We start from the raw sequence: 24,313 nt of genomic DNA, 5'->3' as shown, positions 1-24,313 counted from the left end.
CACTGTGATTGCAGAGTTTATGCTTTTAACCACTTTTAAAAGCCTGCAAATAAATCAATGTAAGATAATAGCCATTCACTCAAAAAATATAAAAGGTATTATATTCTGTGCTAGGCACTAGTATCCAAAACTTTATCAAGACACAACCTATAATCTTTAAGGACCTTACAATATGGCGACTAGAAGCAATTATAGTACCTCAAAGTTATGATTCAAAAGACACGACATTTCTCTGGGTTAAGGAAAAAAGGTCCCCTTCAAATTACTGCTATTTAATAACCATAAGAATCATGGCACAACCTTAATTTCCTTATAGAATCAGGGTTTCTACATCTTCTGGATAAATGTGAATAAAATTGTCACTGCACTTTGTTTACCTTTATGTTAAGCTCTTTTAAGCACAGATACAAGAATTATTTTTATGTCACTGCCATAGTGTGTCTAACATATTATCAAAATGAGTCATCAAAAGAATTTCTAGTCTCATTAAGAATACCAAAAATTTGGTCTAAAGGTAGATCAGTGTTAAAGGTAACTCAAACGAGAAGCCAAGGAAACTAGATAAAGGAGTCCTATTTAGATACACATAGACAAAAACAAACAACTCTATGAGCAGTTATGTATAGATTTCTTGCCTCTATTTTTTCTTTTCCTTCTTCATCCTCCTCTTATTACCTCAATCATTATCTTCCACTCTATTAAATGCATGAATAATAAAGTCATAGGTTTCTGACTACCTGAAAATACTTTATGAGCTTTAAAAATAGTGTTAGTCTAGAAGGACAGAATAGTTATATGCTATCAAAACCAAAAATTGTGGATAATGTATTATTCATGTAATGTATATGAAACAAAATTATTATATTTAAATAAAATGTTACCCTTATTTCAAATTTAACCATTTTTGTTTCAAAGAACTGTACTACTGACTACTCCTAAATAATTATGTAAATTAAAATTGGACCAATAATTTAACAACCCTTGGCTGTTTACCCTTTTAAGGTGAAACAGGTTGTTCAGAAGCCAAGTGGGTTAGAAAAGGAATGGAATAAACTTCAATTCAGCTTGAGTGAAGGTTATTCTGAAGAGGAATGACTTATTTTTCATTCTTTCACAATAAACAATGGAAACCAAAGGATAGTTAGCAACATGGAAATCAAATGGGAAAGGTGTAAATGATCTTTAAAAAGGCACCTGGCATGTAATTAATATAAAACTATTGGTTTTGCAAATATCATTGACAGATATAAATGACATTTCCCTGGTTCCCTATACAAAAAAGATACTGCTCTCAGTAGACCACACTGCTCACCTGATTGTGTCTCTCTTCTGGCAACCCTTGGCATATGGCTGAAACTTGCAGGTGTTCCAAGATCTGGTTACTTCCCTCCTTTTCACTGATTGTCTGCAATTCCCTCAGTTAAAAATGTGCATCTGTTATATATTTTAAGTTTATTTAGCTTTTCATGTGCTGTGATGTTGACAGTGCTATTGTGGGATCTGATTTTTTTTTACGAGGAAGTCTGAAGGTCCCTTGTAGTAAGGTTTTGGGTACACTGAATCTGTTTGCTTATGTACAGAACACTTTTACATTTTCTTTTTAATATCATTTGTTGGCTTAAAGCTTCTTGGAGAAAGAAAACTGTAGAGAAGCATCTTTTAAAATTATTGCCTAATAACTTGCATTTAATTCAGATCATGCCTTATTGTGGTATATATATAACATTCCAAACACCATATTTTCCATTATGAGATGAAATCAATGATTTTTGTAGTTTAAAAAAAATGTGTTTCCTGACTTTATTTGTGCGGTTTATTCAAAGAGTGGTTTTCCTTATGAAATCATGTAAGTAGGAACCATCTGGAAAGGTTACTGTGGAAACGGCAGGGCCTGGCGGGTGGGGCTAGAGAGCAAGAGATGCCATGACAACCTTTTTCGGGTTTCCCAGGAAACATGGTTGCTATGGGAACTGCATCAGTCAGGTCCGAATTAGTAACTTCCGCTGGAAGGGGTGTCTGCCACTTTAATCTTGTGATACTGCAGAAGCTTATCTTTCAGATGCATTAGGAGTTTTTGTTGTTGTTGGTTTTTTTTCCTCAGCAGCACTGAAAACATCTGTTTCTAGCCTTTGATAGATGTTGGCTGGGACATATCACACAGAACTTCACAGGAATCTGTTAGTTTAATACTTTCAAAACGCTTAGCAAGCCCCAAAGAGTTAAACTAATTAGTCAGATGATGACATCTTGGGCATTTCCCTTTATTCAAAGTTGTAGAGACCCTTAAAATTCCAGGAGAAGGGATTCAAATAGAAAGTTCAGTCAAAACCAAATAAACTTATGGTGGGTTTACAAATCATTGTTCCAGTTAGACTTTTCTTCCACATATCCACAGGGTAGGCAATTGAACTAAATATTCAATATATAATGCTGAAGCGTCCATCAAACTGAAGCATCACTGAAGAATCTGTGTGCTTTACTTAGTAAAGAAACAACTGCCTTTTTAAAGTTTGAGGTTAAACCGTTAACGCTAACTGTTCTTTAGTTTCATTTCCTCCCAGGATGTATTTTTTTTTATGGGTGTGTACTAGAAATCAAGTTTAATGTTAAGTTTGTTGTTCATAATGTCAAGGGAGAGAGAGGGGAAAAAGGAGAGCTGAGAGAATGCAGCCCACTTGCAAAACAGGCACCTGTTTCAGTATGAAGCAGTAGGGACAGGGAGAATGAAGTGTGCTTCCCACTTCTTTATGTCCTTTCCTTGATGAATGGTCTGGAAATGTATAAAACAAAGGCATACACAGACCAAGGGGGCACGTTCCACACAATACTGAGAGCACGGTATGTCACTTGTATCATACATTAAACATCAGTGAATATCTTTTTGATGTTGACACAGGAGTTGGGATTATTGTTCGTGGTGCAGGTGGCAGTGGAGTTGCCCGTTTTAAAAGGGGTCTGGGGGAAAGCGCTATGGTTCATACCCCCCTCTTCGATCACCATATACTCCGACTTACTCAGGGTTGAGTTACTCCTTGCTTTTCGGAGGTCCTCAGCCGAAGAAGAGAGGTGCTGGCAACTTCCCACGTGCATATACTGGGCTTGCTCTTCCCCTTCTGTCTCCCGGTGGTAAAAGTAATTGAAGTTGGAAACAATCACGGGGACTGGCAACGCAATGGTCAAGACCCCAGCGATGGCGCAGAGAGATCCCACGATCTTGCCTCCTATGGTCACTGGGTGCATATCACCATAACCTACTGTTGTCATGGTTACCACTGCCCACCAGAAGGCATCCGGGATGCTGCTAAAACCTGACGTGGGGTCGTCTGCCTCGGCAAAGTAGACCGCGCTGGAGAAAAGGATGACCCCAATAAAGAGGAAAAAGATAAGTAACCCCAACTCCCGCATGGAAGCTTTCAGCGTTTGTCCGAGAATCTGCAGCCCCTTGGAGTGGCGGGAGAGCTTGAAGATGCGGAAGACCCTCACCAGGCGGATGACCCTCAGGATGGCCAGCGACATGGCCTGCTGTCCGTTGCCCTGTCGCTCAGCCAGCTCGGTGCCCAGAGTGATGAAATAAGGGATGATGGCCACGATGTCTATCAGGTTCATGATATTTCGCGAGAAGGTGGCTTTGCTGGGGCACGCGAAGAACCGCACCAGCAGCTCAAAGGAGAACCAGATGATGCACAGGGTCTCCACCACGAAGAAGGGATCCGAGAAGCTGGAGGCTCCCGCGGGGGCCCCCGACGTGCTGTTGCTGGCCGCCTCGAACGCGTCCTGCGACAGCGAGGCTGGGTAGTCCTTCTCGTCGCGGAACTCGGGTAGCGTCTCCAGGCAGAAGATAACAATGGAGATGAGGATGACGAGCACGGACACGATGGCGATGCCCCGGGCCGGCCCGGAGCTCTCGGGGTACTCGAAGAGCAGCCACACCTGGCGCTGGAAGTCGCGGCGGGGCAGGGGCCTCTCCTCTTCCCGCAGGAAGCCCTCGTCCTCGCGGAACTTCTCCATGGCTTCCTCGCCCAGCTGGTAGAAGCGGATCTCCTCAGAGAAGATGTCGATGGGCACGTTGACTGGCCGGCGGATGCGGCCCCCAGACTGGTAGTAGTAGAGGATGGCGTCGAAGCTGGGCCGGTTGCGGTCGAAGAAGTACTCATTGCGGAGCGGGTCGAAGTACCTCATGCGCCGCTTGGGGTCGCCCAGCAGCGTCTCCGGGAACTGGCAGAGGGTCTTGAGCTGCGTCTCGAACCGCAGCCCGGAGATGTTGATGACCACGCGCTCCCCGCAGCAGTCCTGCTCGCCGGCGGCCGGCAGCGCGGGCGGCAGCGGCTCGTAGCGGTCGCAGCCGCCGCCGCCACAGCCGCCCTGAGGCGGGCCCCCGCCGCCGTCGGCCGCCTCCGGCTCCGGCAGGTGGTCCGCGGGCACCACGGTCATGTCGGGCGGCAGCTCGGGGCCTGCGGCGGGCTCGGCGTAGCCGGGGTTCACCAGGTTGTGGGCGCCGCCGCCGTTCGCGGGGTGCTGGGGAGGGTGGGCGCAGTGAGGGGCGGAGGGCGGCAGCGGCGAGCGCAGGAGGCTGAGGTGCTCGTCCATGTGGCGGGGACCAGGCGGCCGCAGGGCCGCGTCGCTCCTTCTCGCGCTCCCCGCCCCTTTGCCGCCTCCGCCCCTGAGCCGAGCCCGCTGCCTGTTGCTGCCGCCGCCGCGAGGCTCTGTCTGGGTCTGGCGCGCTCCGCCGGGCTCCTCCACGGAGACGCCTCCTCACCCCTCCTCCTCCTCACCCCCCTCCGCCCCCTCCCCCGCGGGGCGCGCGCCCGCCCGCCCCTCCGCGTCCCCTCAGGATTCCCGCCCACCGCACGGGCACGCGCCCCTCTCCGCGAGGAGCCGCCGGGCCTGCCACTCACAGCCGCCCTCCTGGCCTCTGTCCCCGGGGCGCTCTTATTTTGCACCTCGGCGGCCCCCCGGGATTCCCGCCCTGATGAGCCGGCCCGGGCCCCCGGGCTCGGCCCCTGCTGGTCGGCGCCCCTCTCCTCCAGCCCTCGTGGCCGCGTCCCAGTCGCCGGGCTTCTCGACCCGCGCGCCAGGCGAGCTCTGGCCGCGGCCCTGTGAGCGCCGGCCTCCGGGTCTCCACACCGCACTGGGCCCGCCCGGGGTAGGCAGGTTCCGCGGGGCGCGGGCAGCAGAAAGCGGAGGCAGGTGCAGAGGGAGGACAAAGAGGGGGTCCCGGCGGGGGCCTGCAGTCGCTGTGGAGCGGGGAGTGGCAGGCCAGGTGGGCGCCCTGCACAAGAAAGAGGCAAGCCTGGTGCCAGCGTCCTGCCTCACTTGAAGCTAGAGGGCCACCAAGACCTGCGGTGGTGGGGATGCGGGTCTCCAATATTTATATTTAGCTCTGGCATGGATGAGAAGCCCAGCTAAGTAATGGGTGCTGATGGGTTTCACATCCGGAGTCTAAAGAAAACGGGTTATTAAAGGCGTTCAGAGACCTGACTGCTTTAGCGAATTTGGTCAAGCTGATCTTCGTAGCTGAGATTTCAGCCACTGGAAAGAAGCAAGGACCAAGTTTCTGGTTGGGGTTAGGGCCTGGTGTTTACAGTACACAGAGATTTCCTGTGGGAAAATAAGAGGAAAAATGGAAAAGGAAGTTCACCACGTCTAATTGGTGCGGTTAGAAGGTCCGACTTTATGATTTAAGTCGGGATGGGAGCAGGACCTGTGCCTAGACTCTCTGCTTCGTATTTCAGTACTGCCCTCGTGGCAGGGGATTTGCCCCACTCTAGATGTCAAACTGGGAGAGCATTCACTCAGCAATGAGTGAATGCTCATTGCTGATTGGGGCTCTGTTGCTTGATTTGGGCCCAGAGATAACTTACATTTATCCCCTTTGAACTTAAACTATTTCTCCAGATTGTTGTGGTCACTTGGGGCACAATTGCTGTTTCCAGAAATGTTAGCAATCTAATATAACTCAACCCTAGGATTTAAAAAGTCTGTTTTTTATTGTGTCATTCAAATCATTTACAAAAGAGGAATTATTGTCTAGACAACTCACACCCATCCAAAGTTAGCTGCCAATTCAATTTGAAGTAAGTGATTTGGGTTATTACTTCCCACCACCACTCCCAACCCTGAGGTTCTCTAGGGCAAGAGACTAGGCCTTGCCCAATTTATATTCTTAGCAGCTATCAAAATGATGTGTAAATAGTGGAAACTCAGTATGTATTTGTTGAATTGAATTTCCCCACAAGTGGCTCTTTGCATTTCTGTCTGCTCTAGAGTGTCAACATTTCTTCTTTTTGAGCCGAAGATCCTACTGGGGTTCCCAGGATGAGTGAGAGGACACTGAGCTCACAGTAAGGTACATACATTACTCAGTTATTCCACGGGGTCTCTACCTCTGGCTTCTCTGGGCACAGCACACACACATGTTCCTTACTGTCCCTTCATCTTCCACCTCACCTCCAGGTCAGTGCCAGGCACCACTGTGAGATGGAAAAACTGGGTGACCAGGCAAAACACTCTGTCTCACAAAACTACAGAATACTATTTTGTGTGATGGCCACTTCATTATTTTACATATATTTTTTGAGCTGGTGATTAGGGTAGCAGTATAATTAATCATTCACATATTTAAATCTTGGAATGAGACAGACTGCTTTGCTGCAAGGATAGCTCATAGAAAGGCAAAGCCCTATTTTTAAAGACCAAATGTTTCATGCACTTTTATGTCTGACTTAGAAAGTGATTTATTCCTCCTTTTGCAGGAATTAGTACTGAAATTAATATTAATCAATGGCTAGGAAGGCTAGAGCAGAGGATGGTCCTGTGATAAATGGTCACAAGCTTCTCCCTACTGTGAAGTATCTCTGCTTCAGAAATGGCTATTTCCATTCCTATCATATATTTGCCTGGTCTGGAAGACTCTGATTATAAGCTTCTTACTTTATATTTGAGGCCCAGAGAAGTTTTGCAGTTCGTTTTGCACTAACATAGCTGGTTAGTGGCGGAGCTGGCCCTAAAATCTTGGACTATTTTCAAATCCAGTGTTTGCTTTACTGTATCACACTGTGCAACTCTTATGCTGATCACTGTGAGTACTTAATAAATACTAAATTTCTAACAGCAGCCTATTTGCTGCTGATTGCCGACTAGTTCACTTCAATTCGTATTTATTTGAACTGAAAAACACTGCCTTCTGATGGCTAGTCTATTGTCTGCAGGAAATGAGTTGGTGGGCACATTCCAGCCCTGTTGGACAGCAGAACCCATCACAACAAATCAATGTCAAAAATGGCACTTCAGGAGGAACACATACCACTTATTTGGTACCCCCCAGTGGAGTAGCTGAAAGTGATTTTAAAATGTCTCATTAATCCTCATGACACCCCTGTGAGATAATAATAATATTATTATAATGTTTAAGCATGTAGAATGTGGCAAAGCCCACAGCTTCTCCAAGCATGTGCAGGATTTCTTCATATTTCAGTTTTCAACATTAAAGCCTGAGTAAAGCCATCAGGTTTTCAAACAGTAAGGGTAAATCTCGGTATTTGGTCTTTCTATGTTGCGCTAGGCATAGTTTGCGTTTCTTACTGACCACAGCAGTACTAGAAATAGCTCACCAGTTGTTTGCCAGATGGTAAGCAGCATCTGGGATTAGCCCAGAAGTGTTTGAGGGTGGCACAAGGCAGGCCTAGAGATCCTAATCCACAATTGTAGATAAACTGGAGAAAGCATCTACTATGTGCAAGGCATCGTTCTAGTTACTGTGGGGGTGTGAAGTTTAAACATAGACCTTGCCCTCAATTTGCTTACACAGAGTTGAGAAGATAGGAGATAAATCCCTGAAAATTTTTACAATGCTATTAGTTAACAATACATGACAATAGTACCAGAAATGTCACAAGACACCTTGCGATTATTCTGTCTGTTCTAGCCAAGGTAGCTGTCTGGCTGTTTCTCAGTCATACCAAGCTAGTGGCTATGTCAGGGTCTTTGTACTTGCTCTTCCCTCTGCCTGAAACATTCTTTCTCCAGATTTTCATGTAGCTCTATCACTTTTAGGTCTCCAGTCAAAATGTTATAATACTTCATCCAAGTTGCCTTCCCTGACCACAACCACCTGATTTCAAATAGTTCTCCCCTCCCTCCAATACTCGGTAATTTTATAGCCTCTTACCTGCTTTATTTTTTCTCATTGCATTTATTTACTTGAAATTATATTTTATATTTATTTGGGTACTTGCTTATTGACTGTCTCCTGCTCTAAAACATAAACTCTCTGATGTCAGGGTTTTGACTTTTTCACTTCTGTGTTCCCCAAATCTAGAATAGTACCTGGCATGTAGTAAATGCTTAATGTGTTAATATATTGTATAGAAGAAAGAAAAGGTGCAGAATGAACACACAAGGAATATTAAGGTATACTTCTTTTTGTGTGTAGAGGCGTTATTTTGAAGAGTCCTCTTCTATTTTATAGAACCAGCTGGGCTGTGCAGATACGTAAGGATTGTTTTTTAAGTGCCACTTCCTCCCTTTTTCTCTACCTTCCCTTCTCCCCGCCATCCTGAATGAGTCTATCCTGCACTCCAGAATTATACTTTCAACTTCTCCCTTGCTATTCTTCCTGTGGATACCCAAACTTAATATTTATAACACTGAACTCATTGTCTTTCTCCCCAAACTTGCTTTTCTTCCTGGTTTTCTTATTTTGTGCCAGAATGCAGAGTCACCCCTGCATCCTTCCCCTGCCTCCACACCAGTCGTCACTAAGTGCTTTCCATTCCTCCTCCAAATCCATCCCAGTTCTGTTTGTACCTCTCCATTCTCACTGCCACTGTCCCAGTTCAGGCTGCCATGATAGTTTCGTAACAGGCTCCCCGCTTTCAGTCTCTCTTTTATGTATTTCATCCTCTAGGATGTAGCTGAGTTATTTTTGTAAAACATGGATTTGATCACACTGCTCTTCAGTGCTGCCATGGTGTCAAACCCTGGCCCTGGCCTGTCATTCCGGCAGCATCTCCACACCACTTACTGGTCCCAGCACAGGTCATCCACTTACGCACTGCCAAGCTTTTGCTTGTACTAGCTGCTTGTGCTCTAGCTCGCTGGATGGTCCTTCCACCTTTTTCACACTGGTGAATTAAATCTTCAAATCCCTTAGAGGTCACTTCTTTTGAGACCCTCATCCTTCCTGTAAGCCGTGATTACCACTTCCAAGAAAACTCAATAAAATAGATTATAAATGAATTCAGTGATACTCTTTCTCATCAGAGCTCCTATAGCATTTTGTTTATAGACCCATTAGAGAGCTTTATTGTACTGTATTTAGGTGTAGATGATATGATCTGTCTCCCTATGAGAATGTGAACTCTGTAATGCTAATAGCTAACATGTTGAGCGGTGAATAATACACAGTACTAAGCCAGGCATGGTGCTTAGTGCTTTATATGCAGTAACCTCCAACAGCCCTGTAAGGCAGGTAATAGTACTATTACACTATTCCACAGATGGAGAAACTGAGTGCAGGGTAGTAAAGTCACTAGAGCAAGATCATACAGCCAGGAACTAGTAAAACCAGGATTCAAACTGAGAAGTTCACATTTTCAAGCCCCACTGTAGGCCACCTCTGAGAGGATTAGAGGCCTTACCTTATTCATACTGGCATTTCCAGTCCCCAATATTGTGTTGCTATATAATAAATGCTTTTCAAATAGTATAATAGAATAAAAACAGTTATGAAGCATGAATACTTATTTACTAAAAAACTGATAGGTAGATTATGATGAAGGAATCTGCGCTGTTTCTCAGTATGAAGGTTATGAATGGGCTCTCCCCAATTTGTACCATTTTTAAGAAGAAAGATTCTAGACAAAGAGAGGAAAATATTCTAGAAGTAGATGCAGCTACGGGTCCTGACTGGGGCTAAGATGGCTCTCTGGTGTTGCTTTGTCCTCAGAATGACCCAGCAGTCTAAGTCTGTGTTCTCACATGGCAGAGTGATTTCCAGAAAAACATTTCTATTCAAGGAAGATTGGAATTCTATCAGCAAGTATGCCAACCAAAGAGTTAAAAGCATTGTGTTAGACCAAGCATTTAAGTAAGCCTGAAGCTTTCTTGTTGAGCCTCTGTGTGTAAGAGAAACCAATCAGACACTGAAACACCTGCATGGCCTTTTCTGGTTGTGGTTAATTTATTGAAAAAGCAGGCACACTCACATCTCTAATCATAGATGAGATGTGCAATTAATGATGAGATAAGCTGTAAAGCCCCCGGTATGTACCAATTATTTGTTTGCAGATGGGAATCTTCTTAACGTTTGTAGAAACAATAGAATGACTTTAGAGCACTAGAAAACATATGAACTCTCTTTTAACAAGCTGTACATTACAAGTAATACTTTGACCATGGTTTTGCTCAAAGTAAATTTGACCAAGAATGTTATAAAATATCTAGAAAATTCCTTTAATTTATTTCCTCATGGTCCTTCTTCTTCAAAGTATCTCACAATATTTTGTTGTGAGGCTATGGGTGAGCCACAATAAAATTAATTTCAGGAGCTAAAAGGGATTATTTTAGTTACATGATTGAATTGACATTAATGTGAACTATTGAACATAAGAGCACATGAAATTGTAAAGCTTTCACAAACACTACGGGAAACTATTGAAACACTCTTAAGGTCAAGGATAATTTTTTTTGCAATGCTATCCTTCAGAAATGATCAAGGATAAATTTTGATTGAGGTTTTTGTATTGCCATCTGGTGAAAACCAAAACATATCTTATTAATCCGCAAACATAATAGTGTAGTGTTATTACTTTGTCATTAGGTTTTGCAATTATGTTGACAAAGCAATTCAAGAACATGTCTGTAAAATAACATTACAGTTTTATTGAGTTTTCATTACAATGGTAATAATGTCAATGACAGTGTATAAAGGCCCATAATGATCCAACTAAAACTGGGTATTATAATGACAAAAGAATATGAATGCAATTCTTTGGGGATTTTACCATACCTGAGATACAATGCAATGGATACATTACTTGGTTATAAAATGGATGCAAATTAAATTAAACCATGGTGTGATGTGTCAGTCTCTGCCTGACCCAGGCACAGCTGCAAGTATCGAAAGTTTTCATTTATAGGCTCAGGACAATTCAGTCTAAAGCCAATTATAAATTATCTTGTGGGAATATATTAGGAAATCTCATCCTTATCCCTACCTCTGGCAGTGAGTCTAGAATCTTTCTTGCCACCCTAAGCTCAGTGTGCCTGAGGTGGGCCCCCCTTTGCCTATAAAACTTCAGCTTGGTTTTGAACCCTTGGAATATCTTGCGTAACAATAGGACTAAGCCTGTTGTTCTGGTAGCTTGTTACTGTTCTCTCCAGTTTCTCCACTGGGACTGAAGCGCCACCCTAAAACTCCACCTGGCCTGTTTGGGATTCCATTTTTCTTTTTAGTCCTTAATAGGCTCCCCAAAGGCTGAACTCTGCCATGGTCTGGAGCCCTTGTTTATGTCAGATGGGTCTCTTGGAGCTACACAGCTTCCACCACCCGCCTGACTCCAGTATTGCCATGGCCATGACCATTCCTGGGGCTTGTATCCTCCACTGGCTTGGACCCCATGGGTGATGAGGCTTTCCCAGCACCCAAATTTTATTCTTCCACTTAGAATTTTATGATTTGAGAAGCTGGCCACCATCCTTGAGGACCTATCCTAAAGCTGAATTTATTCTCCAAGCGTCAAATCTTACCATTGCCAGCTTTCCTCCATATCCTTACCAACCCACTGAAGGCCTAGCATGCCTCGTGACTGAGTTACACAGGTTGACATGCACGGCTAGAAATGCTAAACCAATTTAAACTGAGGTCCATTGTTTATACAGTCATTTAAGTGGACCGTATAATGAATGAACTGATATATATACTAGTTATAAAGACAAATTGTCTTGATTTCCCACCCCCATCACACTCCATGTGAATCCACCTGTAGGATGCCAGCCTCATCATACATGTGAACAGAATTTCTGCCAAATGCTTTTATGGTCAAGATTAGCTTTCAGGAAAAATTACTGTTTGAGCACGTGTATTCATTACATTATTTAGGACAAGCTAATGTTAAGATGTGCTGTAGTGTAACAGAAAGGAGTCTAGCCTTGGATTCAAACTACAGTAGTGCCTTCTTTATCCATGGAGGATACATTCCAAGACCCCTACTGAATGTCTGAACTGCAGAGAGTACTGAATCCGATTGCCATCAGTTGGAACATGTTTCTGTTCATGTCTTCCACCCACAAATTTAATGCCTTTTCCATCTTAACTAAGCACTTACCACACACTGTGGCCATAACTTTTGCAGTTTGAGGTGTGACAGCAAAACCAGCACAAATTTCTTTTTCCTTCATCACAATTTCACAGATATAAGATTCGTTCTTACCAAATCTTCTTTAGCAACCTCAGCATATGATTTTTTTTCTTTCCTTATTAAGTTGAGAACTTTTACTTTTTCAGTTAAAGGAAGCACTTTATGGTTTCCCTTTGGCATATCTGAATTGCCAGCATCGCTACTCTTGCACTTGGGGCCATTATTAAGTAAAATAAAGATTACTTGAACACATGCACTGCAGTACCCCAACAGAAGACCATAACCGTGTGGCTACCAAGTAACAGACTAAGTGACTAACAAGTGGGTAGCATACATAGCATGGATACACTGGACAAAGCAGGGATTCACATCCCTGGACGGACCGAGTGGGAGGGTGTGAGATTTCATCATGCTACTCAGAATGGCATGCAATTTAAAACTTATAGATTGCTTATTTCTGGAATTTTCCATTTCATATTTTTGGGCCACAATTGAGCAAGAGTAACTGAAACTGTAGAAAGCAAAACCACAGATAATGGGGACTACTGTATCTGGAGTTAAAGTGGCCTTGAGAAATCCATTTTACCTGTTTCTGTCTCAATTTCCCACCTAAAAAAACAAAGAAAATAATATCTAAGCCATAAGCTATGAGAATTAAATGAGATTATATAGGTGAAAGTATTCAATTCCTCACCTGGCATAAAATAGGCACTCAATAATTGCTTGCTCACTCATCCTTTCAACACAACATAAATGCATAATGGGAGGGGGTAAGATGCATTAGGACTTTCATATTTCTGACTGCAAAAGACCACATGCAATGTAACCCCTTCCTATTTGTTTTGTCTCAGAGAGGAACAGCCCTCTCACTTATGGTTTTAATTAACATGTGGTCCAAGAGCACCCACACTCAGCAGGGCTTACAAAACTAGTCAGAAAACAAAGGATATACTTTAGAATCAGAACTCTGGCATTTCCTGGTTATTACTGTCATTATATCAGGATCTTTAAACCTAGGTCCTTAGCAGTTAGTAGGCATTCAAAAAATATTCGTTGAAGTAATTTTTTTTTTAGATTATCCAGTCTATACATTCATTTTGCAGCAGTAACTATGGTGTCAAGATATTAAGTAATTTATATCCAAAGTACAGCATTTAGTTAGTGGCAGAGTCAGGATAGAACTTAATGTTACTAATTTCCAGCCAAGTTAAATTGACTTCTATTCCCACATTTTTTTTCTTATTTACTCATCCATCTAGTGACCTTCTTCCCTTCCTCTCTCCACTTCTTTCTTTTCTATCCACAATATCGATACTGGTTTATGCTGGGAATCTAAAACGAACAAGATATGTCCCTGCTTTTATACGAATGTGCCTAAGACATCCCGCCTTAGCTGACCTGTCTGGACCCACCCTCTGTCCTACGTGGCTACGCCTACCTGACTCTTTGTATTAGCTGACTTCTCTGCCTGGGTCTTGGGTTACTTGCCTTTCAGCCTTTTTACTCTTACAAGTCTTTTTCAGCTTCCTGATTTATTTGCCATTCTCTTCCCATAAAGCAGGATTTCTTATCTAGACCTCCTTTCCTTTGGGCCTCTAAATCCTGGTGTAGTGTCCTGGGCCCATGGGAGGCCTTAGGCGAGCTTAAAATTCCATCGTTTTGGTGGCTCTACAGGTTGCCCCCTGCTGGAAAGTGCATGTCAACCTCTGCCTTCCTCAACCTCTACACGTAGAGACATTTGACAGGATCAATGCTACGTGATTCTTGAACCTAGAAGCAGCCTCAACTATACCAGCTTAATGGGACCTAGAGTCAGTCCTCAACCCTAATTCCAATATGCTGATGTGAGCCTTAAGGTATCTGCATGTCTAGCACCACCTCTTCCCCCACTAGCCCAGTTCTTAAGTCTTGAGATTTCCCTCATTTTCCTTTTGTTAAAACTGACAACCTCCCTACCAGCTCCTACCAGGCTCCTCCTCCATGGGAGACTGGCCATGCTCCTCGTATCACCAGCTGCTGCCTGAATCCTGCTCCTCAAGGGCTACACTCCTGAAATCATGGTCCCATCGCCCAGCCAATGCCAAGCTGTCTGATGTCCATGGCTACACCACCCCTGGTGTGGACAAGAGGGGGCATTCTTCACACATGAATGTGGCTGGTCCCCCTTCCTCTGCTGTCTTGTTGAGAAAATGCCCCTTCAGGTTAGACCCTACCAGGACTACATGTTTCCGAGATGGGCACAGGGAACATCACTTTCCTGTACTTAGTAGAACAAAATGGCCAAATCTGGAAGCAGAAATTCACTCCTTAAATGTCAACATCAAGAGATGTAGGAACTGAATGTGCTGTGGTAATGCATATTATTAATGGATATAAGTGCCCCTCTGTGTCCAGATAACACTGGCTGCATAGCTTTGGGAGATAATGCATTGCTAAGTACTCATGACACTCCATTGTAAGGTTGATTTCTGAGCAAATGGGCTGAAACTCAATTACCCCTAATCCTTAAGCACAAGCGCTCTTTCTGGTCCCATCTCAGCATGAAGAATGGAATCAAAGGTGTGCCAACTAAAGAGAATATTCCAGATGCTCATATTGAAATATGTAATCTGAGAGTGTTTTGAGTGCATTGGAGTACTTTGGTGCTTCAGAAATGGTCCAGCTACAGTATCAATCCTGGATATTGAGAAACTAATAAGCAAACAGCTCTTACTTTTTATAATGTTGTGTGCCTGAGTCAGAAGAAATGATTAGAATACTGGAATACTCCCTTTTGGCCAGATGTTACTAACTCCTGATAGACTTTGGAGGTCAAAAAAAATTCTTAACTATATGTCACATAAATCTATTATAAATGGAGTCTTCTGAGCCCATTTTCCTAAAATAATAAACATGAAACAGAAAATTGATTGCATGACCATGAAGTGTGGTACGTTCATTTTGCCAGGTTTTTAAAAAATTCACTTGGTGAATGATTTCTTGGTTTAATAAAGCAACATGCTTAGGAAACTCCAAAATAGATTGTTTTTATAATCTCTCTGTTTAGATTATTGGGACAGGGCCATGGCTTTTTCATGATTACTTTCCTCAGTGTCTTATATATAGTGCTTTGTACATAGTAGGCCTCCATAGATATTAATTGAACATTTAATGAATGCTTCATTTCCTATATTGATCAAAGGAGCCAACTCACTGATAAATTTTAACATAACTTTTTGCTACCTGAATGCAGTCTTGGTCATAGTCTGCAACTGTTTATGTCATTTCCTCCTATTTTAACGTATTTATAATTTGCATGACATCCTAGGTCTATGAAATTTCTGAGACAGAGTATAAAGTTCCAGGTTAATGCTTCCTTTGCACCCGAATATAACCCTCAGGAGAATAAGGTAATGGATTTCAAGATTACATTTCAATGTGATGATAATATAAAGACAGATTGATATATATTTTTAATCATTTTCCCTACAGCTTCATCTCTACCTATCCTTCCCCAAAGCCTCATAGCTGCTTTAGTAAGGTATTTACTAATTTAGATGCAGCTTCTATGTAGTATTGGGTTTGCGTAAATGCAGTAAAATCCATAACACTTCTGTAATAATACAGGACAGAGACAAGCAGGATCCTTCTGCCCTGGGGCTGGAATATAAAGTAGTTTTAGTTGCTAAGACAGATTAATTCTTTAGAGTCAGAAAACAGTCTTTAACCCCAGTCAGCCCAGTTTCTGCCAAATAACCAAGAAGATAAATGCATCATTCTTTGAGGACAGAAGACATGCTGGAAATCAGGTAACTTAATTTTCAATATGAAATATATCTAATTGATTTGCAATACTGTCCCTGGTGTACTGCGTATTGAAGATGCACTCTTTAGAGGTTTCTGGATCTGTGACATCAGCTAGAAAAACATCATCTGTTACTTCTGCTTGGGGGACAAAAAAACATAGAAAAAGCATGAAGGTCCATGCACAATGGCACAACTCCTGTAGGCTGCTGCGCTTTATTAGCCAGAGACTAGCAGCACACAACATATTATGGGGTTGATCTTGTCCTCAGCTACATCACCACCTAGTGTGTGTGAATCACCCAGCCCTTAATGGGAGCCCTCATACACAGTTAAGGACAGAATTTGGATTAGGAAGTGAGCAGGCCAAAGAGGCTGCCTCTGGCAGGAGATAAACATGTTCTTTTAGCTTATCTTTGTCTGGGTAATGAAGTAATATTACTAAGTAGTGATTTCTTTTCTTCTTGTGGTCTGACTTTGGTCATTTCTTTTTTCCTCTAGAACTGCATTAAACTGCAGTAGTGGAACTCCAATTTGTAATTATAATAATCCTCGTTGCTGTTAGTGATTTTTAAGCTCATTACTGTAAAATTTCTGTGTGATGACTTAAAGATGTGCAAGAGATTTAAAAATCCTGATTAAATATTTCCAGTTCTTACTCACATAAATTTGTACAGCTTAAAAGTATTAATATGATAAATGCTAAGAATAGGAACATCCACAGTAACTATGTTGAACCATTCTAAATTGCTATATTTATCTGATTTATTTTCTTCAATATTGCTTCTGGGTCCAAAAACAGACTATTGGAGAGTTCTGCTTTGTATAAAGGATGTCAGAAATAATTTCAACTAGCTACATGAGAACCAATTTATATGTCTATTACACAGCTACCAAGTATTTAGCATAACATATCAAGATAAAATAGAATGTGAGAATAGGTAATTTGTTATAAAAGCAAAAATACTGTAAATTAAATTAATTAATTTAATGGTAGTTTAAAATGTATTACTTATTGTGTCTCCTAAGAATTGAGCATCTAGCAAAAGTACTAATACATTTTAGCATTTTTATATATTTTTCCATTTCTGAGTTGTGATGATGGCTTATGCGAATACTCACCTTTTGATACAGATTGAGGTTCTATCCTATAAAAGGGAAAACTGACCTGAACAATAGAACTACCTTTGGAGTGATGGTTTAATTAAATTCTTAAACTAGTTGTTTAAAATGTAAAGGATTAGAGATGATATACGTAAAACACCAAAGCACCTCATTGACATAAAACTGTCTATACATATATATGTAGGTATATATAATTATAAAATATATGCCTACCTATACATATACACACTCTTTTAAAAACATTATTACTTATATCAGTATATATATATAATACATATATATGCCTATATATCTGTACTCTTTAAAAAAGATGATTACTAATAATAGCAGTAATAATTATTGTGTTCTGGAGCTCTTAAAGGGTTTTAATACATGGGTCCTGTTGGCCAAATATATTTATAGTGTTCTCTTTTTAGCATAAACCTTTCCTAATGATTTGACAAGTGTCTGACCTTCTGCCCTGACCCCAGAGCAGTGCACAGCCTCAGTTGCCGAGGATTGAACAGGGCGTGTCGAGCCACCTCTGTGCTAGAGACAACTAGCTTCAGTTTAATTCTTCTTAGTTTTCATGTTTGCTCTATCCCTGCTGCCAGAGCACCACATTTATTTTTCTACATATGTGTTTGTGACATTTCTACTTGGAGGAGTTCCTGTCTAACAAACTGCATTTCATGATTTTTTACATCATGTGGCGTGGAGTTTGGACTAAAGGGCACATCTGTATATGCTCCAGTGCATTTGCTCATGGCTGTCTTCTGCAGCATTTTCAGACCCATCTTTATATCATAGCACTATCTATTCACCCTCAAACAGGCAACCAGGACTAAGTGCTAGAGAACTCTTGTAGCAACATCATCACCTCCAAGTATGTGGTTTTTTTTTTTTTTTTTTTACAATTCCAAATATGCTAGGCAATTTTAAAATTGTCTTCTTTTTAAAAAGTTTTTTTTATTTTTAAAAATACTGAAAATTGTAAAAAAAAAAAGTCTCTGAAATTTTCATTGCTAATTCCATAACATACTCTAGTTTTATTAAGTAATGTAAATTGCTTAAAACAAAATACAGAATTTCATAGCATAAAATATAATGGAGTAAGTTATTATATGCCTAATATCTAATGCCTAATAAGATATATATTGCCTAGTATAATGGAGTAAGATATTATACGCTTCTCTTAGTTAATGCTTACACCCTTGCTGTTGGCTTGTTTACGTATTATTTTATTACATACCCTCTAATCCCAAGCTTTTATAGTCTGAAATCTGCCCAGTGTATGTGCAGGTGGAAGTCTGGAGGAGATTAGGGGTATTAGGAAGAACTCAGGACTCTTAAGTCTAGAGACACAGATTTGAATTCTAGGTCCCTGGGTTCTTAAATCTCTCTGGGCCTTCAATTTCCTGATCTATGATAATAGGATGACAATAAACAGTTTACAAAGTGATTGTGAGGATTAAATGAAATAAAATACTTTGAGTACCTAGCAGTGCCTGGTATATATTTATATATGACATATTCTAAAAGTGTTTGCCCAGTTTTGCTGGAAGTAAAAAATTGGTGCTCAGCATTACCTCTCACTTGAGTGGATGAACTGGCCATTGGACAGAGACAGCTGTGTGTCAGTAGTTGGCCCTGGGTCTGTTTAATTCAATTCGAGTGTGAATGATGAGTGCCCACACAGCACTTTGTCCATTACTCAGATCTCTATGCTGGTCTGGGTTAACTTTCGCAGCGGCATCCCTGCCTGCCGAGCTTTCTGGATTTGCTGAGCTGAACAAGTTTGTTCACATCCAGTTCCACCAGTGTTGAAGAGCCCCCTAAAGGGCCAGAACTGACAGAGAAAACTTTTCGTCCTCTCTGAGGTCACCTTCACTTAAAGGATTTTGGCTGCTGATAAGTATCCTATCAGGAGAGGAATAAGAAAAATGATTTGACACTTAGGGCCTGTCTTGAAAGATGAGATTCCCATATCAGCCAACCGGACGAAGAGAATCACTGAGCACAGAAATGAGATCTGAGCACACTGGAGCTCAACTAATATCTCCCTGCTAGCCCAGGGTTTGTCCCAAAACATTGCCCGTTGCAGTTAGTTAGCCCTATATTTCCCAAAGATGGTGCGTTTCACATATTGACACCTGCAAAATAAAATCAACGTTAGCCTTGCCTTCTTTTCCCCTTGATTGGCTTGTGGCCTCCTAAAAATGTTACAGACAGGGGAAGAGAGAAATAAATGAGAAATCAAAGGGGTCTAGCGGGGAGAGTGACAAACACCAGTTTCAAAACAGTTGACTCATTGCCAAGGAGCTCAGATTGACAAGTGTGATATACTGTTGAGATTCTCAGTGGCAACCGTTGCCAGTTTAGCAAAAGAGCAGTGTTTCTGGAGCCAGATTTGGAGAGCAGATTTTGTGAAAAATCTAGGATTCTGCTGCCTCCCAGGACTGGTTCTAATTTTGTTTTTGGGCTGTCCTCAATGCTCCCACCTCTCACGCATTTGTTCTATTTGGGGGCTTATTGTGGAGGAAGCCAGCTAATGCTACGTCCAGAAAGAGACAGAGAGAGAGAAAAAAAAATTCCAAATACATTTTTTTCTTTGTTGAAACAGAAAAACAAACTCAAAATTATCTGGGTTTTATAAGTATGTTTCCAGCTGTCCTTAGTCACTGACAGAGCTCAGTAATCTGCTCATCTCGGCCTACTGAGAGCGGGTATTGCACCAACATTTTTTTGGCTCACTTGTAAAAGTAAATCTCTGTGCAGCTCAGCACTGGCTCCCCGTCTTTCTCCCTCTTCAAACTCTCCTCTAATCCCTGTACCTTCTCAGGCTTCCTGGGGCTGATGCAAGCACAAAGAGTCAGCCTTCTGATACCCGCTGATGTGGATCAGCAGGAGGGCCGGCAGTTGGAGGGTAGCTGTGAGGGGCAGCATAACTATGCTCTCTGCAGGCGTGGCTTCTCCCTCTCCCTTCGACTCGGGCTGTATCCCCCTTGAGCACGTGCTGGGCCTTCCAGTTGCCCAGCTCTTATTCTTAGAACCTCCTTTGCTGCTAAGACTCTTGAGGCCCTTCAGAGTGAGGGACATCAGGTGGCACACCTGCTCCAGTCCTGATCTGGTCTTGGGGACTAGCAGGTTGTGTAGGTTGGCAGGCTGATTCCCCCACCTCAAGCCTTTGGGTGCTCTGGTTCCTTCAGCATGTGGGTAGGCACTGGGTCAGGCTCCAGGATCCCCTACTCGCCTGTTAGAATGTGTGAAGTGGTCCTCATTCCACCGTGGTGCCAAAGAAAATCCTGCCCTCTTGTAGGCAAGGGAAGTGGGACCCACCATTTGGCCTAATGATGGCCATCGTCCAAGATGGTATTTTCCAGACCATCTTATCACTGTCTGAGTTATAGTAACAGAGCAGATGAAAGATAGGTCTGCCATGTGGAACTAAAGTCATATGTGTTGCTTTTCTCTACTTGCTGAATTGCTGCCCAGCACCTCTTTATCTCTCTGAACTCCCCATCTTTTCAAAGATCTAGGCCCTTCTCTGATTATGACATAATTCAGGGATTTAGTTTGAATTTTCTTTCTCTCTCTATTTCTGGTGCTATGAGCACTTGGGCTTGGAGTTAGAATGCTAGCTGGGAATTAGGCCTTGACTGGGCTTTTCGCATTTTTAGCAGAGCACAGCTGGCTTTAGCTGGGTTTAGAGAGAATGCTCCAAACCCAGAGAGGATGCCGTGGCTCTCACCATCAGAGAAGCGGTCAGGAGCTACAGCCACTGCAGTGTTCTCAGAATCCACGGGAGCCTTAGGGGAGCAAAACAGAGAGAAATAAAAGGTCCTGGAGAGGTGGGTTTTTCTTCTTTTCCAGCAAGAGTTTTCATCATATAGACCACAATTTCCAAAAGTTGTTACAGCTCACATAACTGCTTTGCAAACTCAACATCTGAGTCTGGCTCATTTAAAGAAAAAGTCCATGAGAATCACTTACCATTACATTCTCTTTATATTGTGTTTCATGACAGCCAGGCCTAGAGTTGTGATGAAAAGTATATAATATTACAGGTCATAATAGTTATTTTGTTTTGTAAGTGCTTGACATGTAAGTTGTTACTGCATTTTATAGATAAGGAAACTGAGCCTTAGGACTCACGGAAATATAGTGAGGAATATAGCAAGAACAAGTAACATAAGGTATTATTATCCTTGGTTTTACCTATTGCTGTTTGAGGATGGCATAGAGAGAAACAGAGGCTATGATTTAGAGAGAGCCAGCTGATCTCTTAGACCAGTCCTTGAAGTACCCCAGTTAGGGCATCACAGTCTAGGTCCATGGTTCTCAATCTTTGGCTTATATCAGAATCAGCTGTGGAACCTTAAAAAATAGAGAGTCCAGGCCAGGCACGGCGGCTCACGCCTGTAATCCTAGCACTCTGGAAGGCCGAGGCAGGAGGATTGTTTGAGCTCAGGAGTTCGAGACCAGCCTGAGCAAGAGCGAGACCCCATCTCTACTAAAAATAGAAAGAAATGATTTGGACAGCTAAAAATATATATAGAAAAAAATTAGCTGAGCATGGTGGCACATGCCTGTAGTCCCAGCTACTCAGGAGGCTGAGGCAGAAGGATTGCTTAAGCTTAGGAGTTTGAGGTTGCTGTGAGCTAGGCTGACACCACGGCACTCTAGCCAGGGCAAAAGAGCGAGACTCTGTCTCAAAAAAAAAAAAAATAAATAAATAAATAAAAAAATAGAGAGTCCTAGGTCCTATCCCAGACCTCCCAAATCAAAATCTCTAGGGGTGGGTCTTGGCAGTCAATATTTAAAAACAAAGCAAAACAAAACAAAACAAAACCCACTTAGGCAGGTGATACTGTTGGGCAGCAAGTTTGGGAACCATCTAAGGTTTTACCTTTAACTTTGGCCTTGGGAATTTTATGCTAGAGGTAATAAGTTTTGTGAAGATGTACTCACATTAACACAATTATCATAAGTGACTGATGTATGGATCAGAGTGACAACTGACAATAAGAATTATCATTGAGCACCAGGCTCTTAACTAGTAAAAGGCCATGCTTTTCCTCAGGCTGCACATAGCCAGGTGAGCAGGGACCCAGGGGCAAGGGAGGTGGATGATTCTGAGAGTCAGGGCCATCAACATCCTGAACTTGAGGCATCCACTCCCATCAGAAGAAGGTTCTTGTTGTACCAACAGAATTCTTGTGTTCATGGGCTTAGATTCATCACCAGATTTTATTTCTGATCACCCCCTTTACTGGTACCTTAACCCCTATTCCCATTGTGAAACTATGCATGTATTAATATATTTAGGCACACAATGCAGTATAGTTGATTAGATTTACCCTTTTCTAGTCATTATAAAAATCACAATCTAAATGCCCGTAGTTAGCAAGATTTTTAGAGAAGCAGTCTCTCTTATACTTGGCTTGTTACTGGGAAATTGGCACAGTCTTTCTAAAGAGCCTTTTGGCATGAAGTATTGACAGCTACAAGGATATTCTTTGGCACTATTAACAATACTGAAAATTGGAAGCAACCTCAATGTCCAAGAATAGGAGTGGATCAACTCATTATTGCGTATGCACACATATAATGGAATGATATGTAGTCAGAGTTTAGAATAAAATTTAATTACATGGAATATACTCAAAATATATTGTTAAGTGAAAAAGGCATGTATGAATTCTTATGTGTGTGAAAGGAGATACGCCATAATGTTAACAGTAATTTTCTCTGGATGGTTGGATTGTAAATGATTTTAATTTTCTCTTTTTACTTATCAACATATCTATTTAGCTTTATCATAATTCACATATAAATTTTATCATAAGAAAAAACCAATTAAGCATTATTATAGAAGTCACAATTCAGATGATTCTTTCTGATGTTATATCTGGGTCATTATATTTATATTTTAGGTGGTCTTCAAATATAGCTTTGGGGTTGTGTTATTTCTATAAATGATGGCTGTCATCCATTATTGGTTGCTCTGGACTAACTTCACTCACAGGAGTCATCTCCTGTGACTGTGGAGTTTGTAGCTGTCAACTCCTGGTGGTGTATACACAGTTTAGCCATTGTGATAGGGACATTCATTCAATAAACATTTTTTGAGGACTTTCTCCAATGCAGATTATAGGGATACATGTTTGAACAATACATAAGTACTGCTTTAAAGGAGTCAGGTGGAGATAGAAAGTAATGTAAAATTAATCATAAATGGTTTAATAGAGATAGGACTATGGGATCCCAGAAGAGAGAGCAACTAATTTTGACTGGGAAAGACAGAAATCTTAATAGAGGAGCCAACTTTTAAGCTGAGACTTAAAGAATGAGTAGTTGTTTTCCAGGTGAGGGAGGTGGGGAGGGCATTTCTAGGAAGAGCAAACAGCTCTTGCAGAGACACAAAGATGGGAAAAGGCACAATGTGGAATGTTGAGAAGTTCAGTGTGGTTGGAGCTTGAGGAATTAGGGAGAAAGGAAAGGAAATGGGAGTGGAGTGATAAATTAATACCAGATAATAAAGTGTCTTGTGTGCCATGTTACAGGATTTTAATTTGATCTTTGAGCAATGGAAATTGACAGTGGTTTGTAAACAGGAAAGACACATGATAGAATTATTTTTAAGGACATATCTTTGGCAAGGATGTGGAAAATGGAATGGATTAAGGTAAAGGACTGAGGCAGGGCAGATAGTTAGGAAACTATTTTCACATTAAAGATTAGAGATAATAAGGATCTGGTCTAAGTTAGTGGCCCTGGAAATGGAGAGAAAAGGCTTGATTCGAGAGGTCTGTAGTCAATAGAGATAAAATGTCCCCATTCTGCTGTTGTGTATTGTAGTTCTTCATATATTTTCCATGCATTTTTAGAGATGTAAACTTCCATATTGAACATTTACTCTGCCAACCCCAATTTGAATCAATGCATAAGCACCTGTGTTTGACAAAGCCCAGTGGATCCAAATCCAGTTTGCATTGAGTGTGTCCCAAAAAATGAGTAATTGCTGCAGTGTACAAAACAAAACCACCCCCAACTCACATGTGTTT

General features: G+C 41.9%; 1 protein-coding gene across 1 annotated transcript; it reads right to left on the bottom strand.

Annotated features, from left to right (window-relative positions):
• Positions 1 to 2,245: 2,245 nt before the first annotated feature.
• Positions 2,246 to 4,715, bottom strand: KCNA3 (potassium voltage-gated channel subfamily A member 3). Its single transcript, XM_069479002.1, has one exon. The coding sequence runs from the start codon at positions 4,585 to 4,587 to the stop codon at positions 2,860 to 2,862; it is 1,728 nt and encodes a 575-aa protein (XP_069335103.1). The 5' UTR covers positions 4,588 to 4,715; the 3' UTR covers positions 2,246 to 2,859.
• Between the last annotated feature and the right edge of the window lie 19,598 nt (positions 4,716 to 24,313).

The sequence above is a fragment of the Eulemur rufifrons genome, chromosome 8 (assembly GCF_041146395.1).
Source record: "Eulemur rufifrons isolate Redbay chromosome 8, OSU_ERuf_1, whole genome shotgun sequence".
Classification (NCBI taxonomy): Eukaryota; Metazoa; Chordata; class Mammalia; order Primates; family Lemuridae; genus Eulemur; species Eulemur rufifrons.
Note: the sequence above shows the minus strand (reverse complement) of the source record. Positions and strands in the feature narration are given on the sequence as shown.